The sequence below is a fragment of the Cydia amplana genome, chromosome 16, assembly GCF_948474715.1.
Source record: "Cydia amplana chromosome 16, ilCydAmpl1.1, whole genome shotgun sequence".
Classification (NCBI taxonomy): domain Eukaryota; kingdom Metazoa; phylum Arthropoda; class Insecta; order Lepidoptera; family Tortricidae; genus Cydia; species Cydia amplana.
In genome coordinates, this window is record NC_086084.1 from 7594456 (window position 1) to 7607850 (window position 13395).

At 40.0% G+C, this 13395-nt stretch overlaps 2 protein-coding genes across 2 annotated transcripts; one reads left to right on the forward strand and one right to left on the reverse strand.

Annotated features, from left to right (window-relative positions):
• Positions 1 to 2388: 2388 nt before the first annotated feature.
• Positions 2389 to 8223, reverse strand: LOC134655519 (ribitol 5-phosphate transferase FKRP). The gene is made up of 6 exons (XM_063510987.1): positions 7424 to 8223; positions 6683 to 6865; positions 6256 to 6428; positions 4263 to 4403; positions 3008 to 3146; positions 2389 to 2546 (listed from the first exon to the last, which is right to left on the reverse strand). The coding sequence occupies exons 1-6, from the start codon at positions 8153 to 8155 to the stop codon at positions 2424 to 2426; spliced, it is 1491 nt and encodes a 496-aa protein (XP_063367057.1). The 5' UTR covers positions 8156 to 8223; the 3' UTR covers positions 2389 to 2423.
• Positions 8224 to 8523: 300 nt separating this feature from the next.
• LOC134655520 (ATPase ASNA1 homolog) lies at positions 8524 to 10687 on the forward strand. The gene is made up of 5 exons (XM_063510988.1): positions 8524 to 8722; positions 8809 to 8914; positions 9064 to 9249; positions 9567 to 9704; positions 9947 to 10687. The coding sequence occupies exons 1-5, from the start codon at positions 8604 to 8606 to the stop codon at positions 10406 to 10408; spliced, it is 1011 nt and encodes a 336-aa protein (XP_063367058.1). The 5' UTR covers positions 8524 to 8603; the 3' UTR covers positions 10409 to 10687.
• Positions 10688 to 13395: the final 2708 nt, after the last annotated feature.

Genomic DNA, 13395 nt, shown 5'->3' on the forward strand with positions numbered 1-13395 from the left:
AGCACTCTGTATAAAATGGTACTTCACGTTCACTGTCCCAACTGTTAACTGTCAACCTTACGGCCTTTTAATAGAGGCTTGCCGTGACCCATATGTGGGGCACGGGACAGTGAACGTGTTAAAACGGGTGACCCATACGTAAGTAATTGAGGTCATGTATTATTTATTAACGTTCTTTAGTGTAAGGCCTGAGTGGACGCTCGAAGCGGAGCGTTCGGCGGGGCGTGCAGCGTGGCGTCGGGCTCACAAGTAATTTGAGCAGCGTGCACTAAGGCCGCTCCTATACGCTTGCATTTGTTTAACATGCACGCCGCACGCCCCGCCCCGCTGCACGCCAACTCGAGCGTCCACTCAGGCCTTAGGGTCTCCCCAAACTTATCGACGCGGAATCGGCAATGCCAATAGAAATGAAACTTTATGTCCACGCAATAAGAGCGAAAAAGACGCCGACGCGTCGGCCGTCGACGGCCGAACGGAGCCGAACCGAACCTTACCTGTTTATGCTGTTTACTATCGGCTTTCGCCGAATCCGCGTCGATAAGTTTGGGGAGACCCTTACACTTACATTCGAGAATCGTTGATCATCAAGCACATTACAATACGTGAGTGACCCATTATCCGTATCCCCCCTCCACTTATTTTTAGATTTTGGAATCTCCAACAAATGAGTAGGGTTTTTTCCATAAAATTTTGATACCTTTGCCATATAACCTTATCTGACAATCTAACCTAACGCAACCGAGTAACAATAGGTATAATACAATACAAATACTCTTTATCACACACTTAATACAATAAAATAATACGGACAATACAACAACTCAAGCAGAGGTAAACTAAACATGAGGCTGCCTTATCGCTAAAAAGCGAGCTCTTCCAGACAACATTAAGTTAGCGGAGATAATAAATGTATGAGCAGTGTATGAATAGTTTTTGTCCCTATGAGGATCGAAAGTGCTCGTGATTCTGAGTACCTATAAATAACATACTACATCCAAAGTAAGAAAGTGTTGGGTTTTTTTAAATAGACCTCAATATCGGTTACAATAAAATCTCCCTAATACACATATTATTTATAAACCTCGTATACGTGCATGGAATCTGTGCTGAGACAGGTAGGTAGGTATTTGGGGCATCTACCTTAATAAACTGCAGAGATCTGTATCATATATAATATACCGTTGGATTAAAAGCTAAGTTATTAAACGTTATCATGCGGAATACCGGCTTTTTAGTTTTATCAGAAGTTAAAAAAAAATCTTCAGATAGTTAGACCAAAAAAAGTCTGCAGCGATTTTGATAACCCACGCAGTGCAAGTGTTATTTACACGTCAGAAATTTATAGAAGTTTGACGTTTAAAATGACACTTTTAAATGACACGTTTAAAATCGCTGCAGACTTTTCTCGGTCTGACTTTACACTTTTTAGGAATGCCCCATTTATACTTTTTGGTTTGTAACATGATAACCTTATCCACAATCATCTTCATAGTTTTCTTACAGTAAGTATATGAAATGCCTTTGAGATCAAAATGTATACTAATCAAAATCTAAACACATTTCGTTCAAGGCAAGCATTACTATTATCTAGTAGATTCCAAAATACTGTTAAAACTTAGGTACTACTAATCTTTGGTCGCGATGAAATCATTATTCATGACTAGACAATGAGATCATACTCGTATTAAGGAACGGGGATTTCATAATATTTTAAAAACTAAACTACACGCGTGTTGTGCCTTGCCTATTGTTGTAACGTGCATCACAAATCGTCGCTATACTTACTCAACCTCATATCTGCAACAATCATTTGATGGAAATGTCGCTTTTCTTTCATTCGGAATACGGGTGTTTTTGTCATCAAATGAGTGTTGCAGATACGAGGTTGAGTAAGTATAGCGGCGAAATAGACCTTCCACATTTGTATTTTGTCGTAAATTCAATATCAGTCCAGTAGGGCTAAGATGGCCGGATCTTTATCATTTGTCAGCATGGCTGTCACGTTCTAACAAATATGTAAGTGCGAAAGTGACGCATAGCATGACAGGTGATAAAAATGCGACCATGATAGCTGGTCTGAACACATCTTTTTCCTACATTCTTCAGACTAAATTGTGTTTGTGGGTTAATCAACTTTTTCTTGTCACACGTTGCTATGGTTACGGTCTCAGGAGAGTCACTCTTAAAATTCTAGGTTTTTCTTACCTATTTAAATGAACCAAACTTGCATTTTATGGTAGTTATAAGACCTTTCCATAATGGGACATCTACTGAGCATGTTAGTAGAACATGGTGCAGCAGTTCTTCTAACAATCTATGCTACTATTGTCACCTCACTGATGGGACAGAATAACAACAAGAAATAGTTGGTTGACCCTTGTAGCAGGTTCTGATTTGTGTGTGATCTCAATCTGAAATGACCCTTATGGGTATAACAGCTTAGGTCCAATCCGGTTGCACCGCTCGACGGCCGCGGCGCCGAGCTTGAGGTCTAAGAAAGCGCTTGCGTCATTTGGCGCCGGCGCCTGGCGTCCAGCAAATTGTATCTACCAAAAAAACGAATTGTAAAATCAGTTGGTTTATTCATATTTCATCAAGTCCTCATATATCTACAGTAAATTTGGTGTAAGTTAGGATGCTAAGCACGAAAAAATTCGTACATTGACATTGACGCGTCTGTTCCTTTAGTGTAAGGCCTGAGTGGACGCTCGAGTTGGGCGTGCAGCGGGGCGGGGCGTGCGGCGTGCATGTTAAACAAATGCAAGCGTATAGGAGCGGCCTTAGTGCACGCTGCTCAAATCACTTGTGAGCCCGACGCCACGCTGCACGCCCCGCCGAACACTCCGATTCGAGCGTTCATACATTTTGATCGTTTTGTTTATTTTGAAGCTTTATGATTTATAAATGCCTACCCTGCTTAGTTCGCTTAAAAGCGATTGTACACAAATACAATTTATTGCTAGCAGAGATTTAACCCTCCAAATAAGTAATTTCTAAAACCCTCTACCTGCGCAAGTGGATGCAAGTGCCTCTCCGGGAAGGGCTTCTGATGCGCCAGCACCCAGTCCGCGGGCCACATGGTACCGTTCTTGGCCGCGAATGGGAGCACTAGTACGTACACGTTGTTGGTAGCAGAGTAGGCTACTCTGTGAACATGAAGATATATTGAATCAGAGGAATATTAGTATTATAATCCATTGTAGCTGCAACCACGATAGTTCTTGTAGAACCCGCTTAATACGATCACGTTTAATACGATTTCCCGCATAATACGCCATTTTACGCCGGTCCCTGCAACTTTAGCCCTGTTTTCATAAATTTTTTTACGGTTAATACGACTTGCGTCCCGCTTAATACGCCATCTAAATGTTACCAACTTACGTATGTGGGTGAAAAAAATCGGGACTAAGCATGCCGTAGGTACTAATATTACGCAAGGGGACGCGATTCTGGCGACACCTCCACATGTCCAGAGGTTTGTAGCCCAAGCGATCAGCTAATTGGTCAGCGCATCAATTCTGTGCATTCGGAAGTCGAGGAAGTGGGAGGGTGTGCGCCGCGCCCGTCCGTCGCAACACATCACGCCCGGAACCATTGTTGGCCGTTTTCTTAAAGTTAACTGTTACGCACCATCTGCACGGTTGTGTTATTGACATAACCGTCGTATTGTTATGCAATACGCCGTTACCTAAGATTAAACGGACCTTAATGTATTTACAGATTCTTATACCACACTTATAAAACATTATAATAAAATTCAAATTTATAGCTTATTTCTAGTTGTGCAATACGCCGTTACCTAATTTTTTTTTAATGTGTTTATTACCTACCTTACATAGGGATTGCTCCCGGTACTGAGTTTGTATGGCGAGAACCGGGAATTCCCGGTTCTCGCCATACAAACTCAGTACCGGTTAAAGTTTTTTGTCTTGGCTAATATCTTTTGTCGGGTCCTTAGCGGCCTGAGAATGCGATACCATTTCCTTGACCGCCTAATGTTGATTTATAATCTTTGTTGTGTTTTCCATTCTAAATAAACAAATTACATGAAATAATACTAAAAAAATTCACGTTTAATACGATTTCCCGTTTAAGACGTTTTTTTTTGCCAGGTCCCTTCAGAATCGTCTTAAGCGGGTTTTACTGTAGTACTATCCTTACTGTGGCGCGCTACACGTAACTCGGTATCTGCGCTACGCTGCAGCCACAATAGATCTTGCCACACCGAGATAAGGTTCCAGTTTGCCTAACTTTTTGCTCACCTATAGTAATGCCCTTTAGTTGCGCGTTCCCACACATAGCCCTCGGGGTCGGCGCCACCGCGTTGCAGCCACGGCACGCGCGGCACGTCGGACGCGTGGATACCGATCTCCACATGCTCTGCCCATGGTAGGAGATCCCCACTGCAACATAAGTGTGGATTGTAGTTCTGGCTTGTCATAATAGGCTACATGACTAATTTTCATTTATGGTATCAATTGGGTTTGTTTTTAGGATCCATAGACTAGGAATGATGACTCGAAGATGGAGTAAAACTACCGTATAAGTGGCAGAGGGGGTAGCGTTACTATGCTCAGTCTAGAGGATGTCTTGTCTGTGTTAGGATCAAATGTCTAATATGGGACCCATTGCATTAAAGTAACACAAAAGTCAGAAATTGTAGTCAGCGGCCGACAGTCGCTCTTCACTCGCGAAACGCCCTTAACAAAACGATAAATGAACGTGACGTCAAGGTCTCTAAGAGCCCATCTTGTCGCATGGACAAAACAAGAAAATTGCGTTTTTGTCGGTGAAATATTGCGTTTATGTATATAGTCGCTATACAATATTTTTTTGAATAAAATGTAAGGAATCGAATGGTACCCTTACTTTTATCGTTTTTGGAAGTTTAAAAAAAAACTTAAATTTTGTAACTTTGAGGTCTTGTATTTTTGTAATTTTTCAATATTTTATTTTAGTATCCACATTATTGTGATAAATTGCTCGTTTGCTATCTATTTTATTAGATTTTGTTATAAAATTCAATATTTCAATTTCAATTTCAAATTTCAAAGCCTTTTATTATCGAACATACAGTTAATAATATTTAATACAATATTTATTTATTTATTTATGTGTTTGCAACAACCGTCGGCTCGACGTGTCATTTTGACACAAAGGCCTCCTCCATTGCCTTCCATGCTTCTCTGTCTCTGGCTAGTCGGTTCCATAGTGGACCAGCAGTTTTCTTTAAATCATCTGACCATCTCTTGTATTGTCTGCCTTTTTTTCTTTTTTTGTCGTAGCGTGGGGTCCACTCAGTCAGTATGTTTGACCATTTCTGCTTTTCCCTGAGCATGTGGCCCGCCCACTTCCATTTTAGAGTTTTTGATTTTAGAGTAACATCTTCCAGTTTTGTGATCTCTCTTATTTCCGTCGCCCGTTTTCTGTCTCTTTTTGTGTACCCTAAAATGCTTCTTTCCATTCCCCTCTGGCACGTTATCAACTTTTGTGCGATTTTTCTTGTTGCGGCCCAGGTTTGGCATCCATATGTTAGTATAGGCAATATACACATATTGAAAACTTTTCTTTTTATTGAGATGCGGTAATCTTTACTTTTCATAATAGTTTTTAGAGACCAGAACCTGTTCCATGCATTTGTGACCCTTCTGTTCATTTCTTGTTGCATTTGGTCTGACATAGCGATGAGTTGGCCCAAGTAAATGTATGATTTCACCCATTCAATGTCTTCCCCGTCCACTGTGATGGGTACTTCCATTCTGTTGGTCATAATTTTAGTTTTACTTTTATTTATTGTTAGGCCAACCTCTCTGCTCCTGCTTGTTAGGTCTTGCAGCATGTGTCTTAGGGACTCTGGATTGTTAGTCATGAGCACAATATCATCCGCAAATCTCAGATGACTTAGTTTCTTGCCGCTTACATTTATGCCTGTATCAGTCCAATCAAGTTTTTTAAATACTTCTTCCAGCACGCAAATGAAAATTTTCGGTGAGAGTGGATAAAATTCAATATAATAAATAATAAATAAATAAATATTATAGGACATTATTACACAAATTGACTAAGCCCCACGGTAAGCTCAAGAAAGCTTGTGTTGTGGGTACTCAGACAACGATATATATAATATACAAATACTTAAATACATAGAAAACAACCATGACTCAGGAACAAATATCTGTGCTCAATATGTTTCATCATCCCTATTATCGCCTGATGAGATGGTATGGCGTGTGGCGGTGACACAAGTTGACATACCGCACGACGGCACCCAGCAGCGACGTGGTCTCGAGCCAGCAGCGCGCGCCGGCCTGAGCTAACGCGCGCAGCACGTGCGTGGCGCTCCGCCGCATGTTGCGGCGGCAACATGGCGGCGTGTTGCGGTGCGACAGGATGTATGAAGGTGTTCCTTGCACTGATGGGAAACAACGCTAAAACGGATAAGGTAATTAAAATTTAAATGGTTCTTTGTCAAATGCCTAAGCTTTTTTTTGAAAATAAAATGATTCCAGAGCCTGTTTTCATTTTAATTTTTAAAGGTTTGGTAAGATTAAACGGACCTTAATGTATTTACAGATTCTTATACCACACTTATAAAACATTATAATAAAATTCAAATTTATAGCTTATTTCTAGTTGTGCAGATATACAGCTTATTTCTAGTTGTTCGATGCTCATATCTTACTTGAGTTTCCCTTTTGCATCCAAACCACTGCACCCTCCCATCCTCCCTAATCATAGCTTTGACTCCCAACATCTTGTAAAGAGCAACCCTTGCGTCTCTCATATGGCGTATGGACTTCTGTCTTGCAGAGGGACTTTTCAACACTCCTCTGCCTCCTCCTAGCTTTCCTTCAAGAATTTGTACCTGTAATACAAATAATGATGTCAAGACTAAGTTTATATTTTATAGATAAAATAGTGAGTACCTACTAATGTAAACTGCTCTTTTGATGCTCTTGTAATTCAAGACAAATACTTGTATTTTATGTAATTTTCTCATTAGGGAGCGTTCAAGTATTACGTAACGAATTTGGGGGGAGGGGGGGTCTTGTAAAACGTTACGATGCGTTACAGGGGCGGGAGGGGGTGTTTGATCTACGCGTTACGTAACATTGTTTTTAATAATATTAACGCGATTAAAACAATAACAAAGGTATTTTATCGACTTTCCGGTACTTTACGCCACATAATTGTGGCCTTTAGGTAAAAAAATGGTCCCTTGGTGGTTACGTAACGTTTTACTAGGGGGAGGGGGGGTACAGAAAAACGTTACGGCGCGTTACATGGGGGAGGGGGGGTCAAAAATGTCCAAAAATTGCGTTACGTAATACTTTCTTTTTTTGAGAAATAAAGTTCTTTAAACCTAAATTAAATAATGGATAAATTTAATCAAAATTTTAATGCATATTCAACATTTTGTCACCTTTAGATCCTTTGCAGACATTTGCAAATAGAGTGACTCGGGAAATGGCATTGCAAAAGGCTGTGGGAAGGTGTGCAAATATGATGTCTTAATCAACAAGGCATGCTGCCCGTGAACTGCATCACAGATCTTCCCAGACGCATCCTTATTGTACTGCAGAGTCCAATCGGCATAATTCCACTTGATGTGTTGGCAAATAAGACGCGCGTTTGCGACTCCTATAGCTACAGCAGGGGCTGAGGGTGCCGTGGCGGTGATGGCCGCCTGCTGCAGCACCCGCCGCGAGACGCGCGTCGTGTCAGGTACAAATAGCACATAATCAGTGTGAATATATGTCAAAGGATCCAATTCCTTTGGCGCAGCGTTGAGCCGCAGCTCTAATGTTACCACCTTCACGTTCCGAAGAGTCTCGTTGCTAGCGGAGAATGGAAAAGGTGGGTACGGCGCCGTCTCGCAAACCACAACCACTGGCACGTTAGGGAACGCCGATACAAAAGACTGCACGCTGTCCGCGACGTCATTTTCGAAGTCTTCAAATTGCCGGAACACTACAGTCAGCAATTTTGATATATGGCGAGACGTTCGGGGATGTGAAGGGCTAGGAGCTACAGTCACAGGAGCAATCGGATACAATTTAAACTGAGGACACAAGTAAACACATAGTCCAGTAGCTACAAATATAGTTATTAATATAATGCGACATCGCAAAACGCGTAAGAGCATTATTTTCATTCATACGCTTGAACATTTCATTCACGACATTTTGTCAGCTAATAAATATCTAAATATTGGAAAAATAAATACAGAATACCTAACTACGATGTCTACGATAAACACTATATTTTGTGCTTGTCAGTCAAATGTTAATAAACGAATGATTTGAATGAACTAGAGGCTAGAGGGAATGAAATGAACGGACTTGAGTTGAGAGCGAACGAAGAGCTGTTCCAGGCAGTTAAAAAAACTCTGAACTCTGATCTTTTTTTTTTCTCCAACATTCAATCATGATTCAATCGTTCACTGAACTGTCATTATGTCGGTCATCAATGTCATCATCATATCATATCATCATTCACTCACTGTCAAAATTTAGTCACTAAATTGCACTAAATACAGGAATACTCGTATGTTGCCGCATGTTTACAGTTTTAAATATTAATTTGACTCTGCAACTGTAATCATGGGAGACAATCAAGCTTTAGATGTGTTGGAGCCTTCTCTGCGTAATGTTATAGAACAGACGTCCTTGCGATGGATATTCGTTGGAGGAAAGGGTGGTGTTGGCAAAACTACGTGCAGGTAATAAAGAAAGTCATTGTAACCTCTTAATACAATCGTGTTTTTATTAAATATGGACAATAGCTTACACTGGTTTGTGTTTTCAGTTGTAGTCTTGCCGTCCAACTTTCGAAGGTTCGCGAATCGGTGCTCATTATTTCAACTGATCCGGCCCACAACATATCAGATGCATTCGACCAGAAATTCTCTAAGGTAATTAATTTTACAGTTCATGCTGTTGCAATTTAGCATGTGCTGGAGTTTTATTAATCCGTTTATACTTATATACCAATTTGTGCCTATATACGTCCTCCTCTCATGCGCGAGATTATATACCAAACTGACTTGAAAATTTGTTGTAGGTCCCCACAAAAGTGAAAGGGTTTGAAAACCTATTTGCAATGGAGATTGATCCCAACGTGGGATTGAACGAGCTGCCGGAGGAGTACTTCGAGGGAGAGACGGAGGCCATGCGGCTGGGCAAGGGAGTCATGCAGGAGATCGTTGGAGCTTTCCCTGGCATAGATGAAGCTATGAGCTATGCTGAGGTACTTAGACCTAGAACTGAGACATTAAAGGTTCCGTCACACAGGCGCGATTTCCGGGCGGGGCGTGAGCGTTTTATATGTAAACACGGCACACCCCGCTCACGATCTGCCACCCGGAAATCGTGCCTGTGTGACTGGAACCTTAAAGAAGATAACAGCCATTTCTTGTATTTTACGAATTTTTTGTTTTTTGTTTATTCAATTCCATGTGATTTCATTTGTTAATAACTAAATATTATAACACAAAGTGACAGCACATTTTGGTTTTTCCAACTATCATATAATCATTTGAGTGTATAAATATTGGCGGTTCCCAGGTAATGAAACTAGTGAAGGGCATGAACTTCAGTGCAGTGGTGTTTGACACCGCACCCACGGGACACACCCTGCGGCTGCTGTCGTTCCCACAAGTGGTGGAGAAAGGACTTGGAAAACTTATGCGGCTCAAATCAAAGGTCTGTACCACTCAGCATATGAAATATCATATGTTGTTAATTAACAGTATAATATTAAACTAATATGTAGAGTGAAGTATTCAAAAGGATCAAACTCTCTATTTGAACATGTATGATTAGAGCAGCGATTGCCATTCTATTTTAGATCTTCCCTTCCTTGTCATAACCTGAGGGACGTGACAATCAAGCCACTCTGTCCTGGGCCCAGTGCATCATAATAAATCAACTCTTGTTCACTACAGGTGGCCCCCTTCATCAACCAAGTGGCAGCCCTCTTCGGATTGGCAGAATTCAACTCGGACATGTTCAGCAACAAAATGGATGAGATGCTCTCAGTGATCAGACAAGTCAATGCACAATTCAAAGATCCCAACCAAACTACGTTTGTTTGCGTGTGTATAGCGGAATTCCTCTCCCTGTATGAGACTGAACGGCTGGTCCAAGAGTTGACGCGCTGCGGAATTGATACTCACAATATAATTGTTAATCAGTTACTACTGCACGCATCTGCGCCGTGCCAGCTTTGCGCCGCTCGCCACAAGGTCCAAGAGAAATATTTGGAGCAAATTGCAGACTTGTATGAAGACTTTCACGTTACTAAACTACCCCTATTGGACAAAGAAGTCCGCGGGGCAGCCGCCGTCACCTCTTTCTCGGAGCACTTGATCCATCCCTACACAGCCTCGCCTTCCACATCCACATGAATTATTTATTCATAATAAACCATATCAAAGTTTGATCCAAATGTTGTGGTGGTCTCAAAACTTCAGTAGGATTTATTTATTACTTAATTATGTATTCTATATTCAGATTATTTTGGCAAAAGGTGCTATCCCTAACAATGGAGACTGTTTATAAGTTTTTTTTTTTCATAGTTGTACCTAGTGTAATGTTTGGATTAAATAATTGTCTACAAGTGAGACTTCAAACGTTCATTAGTATATATAGAACTGTCCATCCTAATAAATGTAAATAACACCTGATTTTCTATTTTTTTTTCTTCAAAAATTAAACAAAAACTAAGTTTAATCGATTTATTTAAAATTATAAAAAAAGAACAATTATTCTCATAACGCCATGATAAAATATAATCCACAAAAATTAAGACACTAATTTGGCTTCTGTTTAAAATACACCAAAGACCTTATGCAAGGTGTGGTGGATTGTAAGGCATGATGACTAGCTTACATAAAATACTGATGGTACAATTATCCACTTTGCATATACAACTCAATTTGCTACAACACAAGGTTGGTGCTCTACATTTCTACAATGACCGCTACATAATATCACTTGTCATAATAAATTCATCCCTATTGGACCTATCAATTTGTTGAAAAAGTCTGATATAGCCGATGGCAAAACAAATTATTACAGAGTTTATGGTCTAATTTACAGTCAAACAGCACAGTTTTGTCAACATTAAAATCCAATATAATTTAAAATTTAGTAATGAACTATAAAAGTATCATAGTCATTTATTGGCAGTGAATCAGTGATGTATAATGTATATAATTTACATATATTAAATATTATACCTTGATAAAATATACAAATACAAATAATTTATTGAGAAAAGTATAGTACAGTGGTTGCTCTTAAAGACTAAGAATACATATGTACACATACAATGCCCATTAAACTGGTAAAGACTACCCGGTTTGTGACGACACGACGATTGTATTCTTGTTATGTTAGGTAGGGTAAATCGTCTATTACTGACCTTCCAATAGCTAACCTAACCGTACCAACCAACCAAAAAACATTTGTTGTGAATTTACTTGGATTGTGTGAATATTAAACAGAATATTTTTTAATATAAGGTGTCCAGTAACTGGAATATGGCTAGTATTAGACGATTTACCCTACTTAGGATAATTTGATACAAGCAACCAACGATAAAATATTTCTGAATTAATCTCTGAGCACCAGCGCCAACGGCACAGAATAAGTAATAGTATTAGTATACAGAACGGACACGCACCGCCCCGCCCCGACTCGGATTACCTCGCCCCGCGACTGGCCGCGACATGAATCTGACGGACTTCTGGCATGCTCTCAGTAGAGCGACTGAAGCCCCGTCTGCATATTGCGCGGCAAGCTATCGAACATTGGCTCGCGAGGCAGCCGCGCGCAATGGATACCGCGTTGGCTCGCGAGCCAACTCGATCAGATCGCGTTGGCTCGCGAGCCAACCCGGTATCCATTGCGCGCGGCTGCCTCGCGAGCCAATGTTCGATAGTTTGCCGCGCAATATGGAGACGGGCTTTTACGCACACATACACAATGACGCGTGTACAGACGTGCAGCGCACACATATAAACGCAAATCATTTTTGATGTATGGCGTGTCCGCACTGTGCCAACGGGCACATGGAAAAACATTTTGAGTTTCGTACATTGTTAACTTAAACTTTTAAATGCAAAATGATTCGTGATATATGTAAAGTTCAATTTCACGTGTAATTTAAACAAGTGATAATGACAATTAAGCAACAATTTATAAACTCGATTTCACGTCAAAAACCCCTACTTATACAATTTGGTTCACTTTTTTAATATCGCAAATATGACGAATCACAACTTGGGTTTTCTAAAATGATTTAACCGTGATCTTTGCTACAACCTTTCAGAATTTCAACAAACAGGCTCTACGGCAGTGTCAGTTACAATATTATTTTACATGAAATATCATAAAAAATGTATAACTATTAATACTGGGCAATTTCTAGGAGTTCCAGTCCTCTAGACTAGACCACATTGAAAATTAAAACGACTTTTTTTGCCAGTTATCGTCACTAAAGAGGAACTGTCCAAAGGAGCGGACTATTTGAAATTGCCTTATTTGATAGTAAATGGGTACAGTCAGCAGCAATAGTTGCTAAGCGGGCCAGGTGTTCAAAATCATCTTGACGTGACTTTATTGTTAAGAGAATAAGTAATTTTGAACACCTTGCCCGCTATGCTTAACTTCTGCTGCTGACTGTACAATCGCTAACCTCAACTCAAAGCCATAATGGAGTTTTTAAATTGTACCAGCCATACAATTTAAAAATTACAAACATTCCCAAAAACGTCATTACACCTCCATTATGAAACGAAATGCAAAAACTAGTATAAAGGCTATATCGTACATAATGCCATCCAGCAACATTGATTGATTGACATAAAACAATTTTAGTTCATATCTCATACTATGGTCTAAAACTCTGAAGCAAAATAGCAAATTATGCACGAGTGTTACGCACAACACCTTTTTGCGGAACAATCTTTCATATTTATTTTTACTCTGACATTGCTGAATTTTTTCTTAGTGACTGTAAATATACAATAAATTATTACATCATACGAATTTTTGTGTGTTTTCCAAACTAACTTAAGACATACGATCTTCAGAACAGAATATTTTACTATGTCAAACAAAAATCCTACGATAAAAATAGTAGTCTCACTAGATGGCATCCCTAAGAAGCCCGTTCCATCGATAACTACCGGCGACAAGAAGACCATCTAATAAAAATAAATATCTTCACATCTCATTTTCTTTGACTTTAGCTTCTCTCACCAACAAATCAATCACAACTCGCAACAGCCAATCCAACGTCCAGGAACCTAATACTTGAGTGATCATTCCTTGGCTAGGCCATAGAGAAATATAGTAAGACAAGAGTGCTCACTCCATACATCAGTTT

Bases quoted from the DNA above. Each gene is read 5' to 3' on its own strand.
- LOC134655519 (XM_063510987.1), bottom strand. From the start codon at position 8,155: ATGAAAATAATGCTCTTACGCGTTTTGCGATGTCGCATTATATTAATA. The intron at 4,404-6,255 runs GTATGTCAACTT...CTTATGTTGCAG, and splicing joins CTGCTGGGTGCCGTCGTGCG to TGGGGATCTCCTACCATGGG. The intron at 3,147-4,262 runs GTGAGCAAAAAG...TCATGTTCACAG, and splicing joins ACTAAAGGGCATTACTATAG to AGTAGCCTACTCTGCTACCA.
- LOC134655520 (XM_063510988.1), top strand. From the start codon at position 8,604: ATGGGAGACAATCAAGCTTTAGATGTGTTGGAGCCTTCTCTGCGTAAT. The intron at 9,250-9,566 runs GTACTTAGACCT...GGCGGTTCCCAG, and splicing joins AAGCTATGAGCTATGCTGAG to GTAATGAAACTAGTGAAGGG. The intron at 9,705-9,946 runs GTCTGTACCACT...TGTTCACTACAG, and splicing joins TTATGCGGCTCAAATCAAAG to GTGGCCCCCTTCATCAACCA.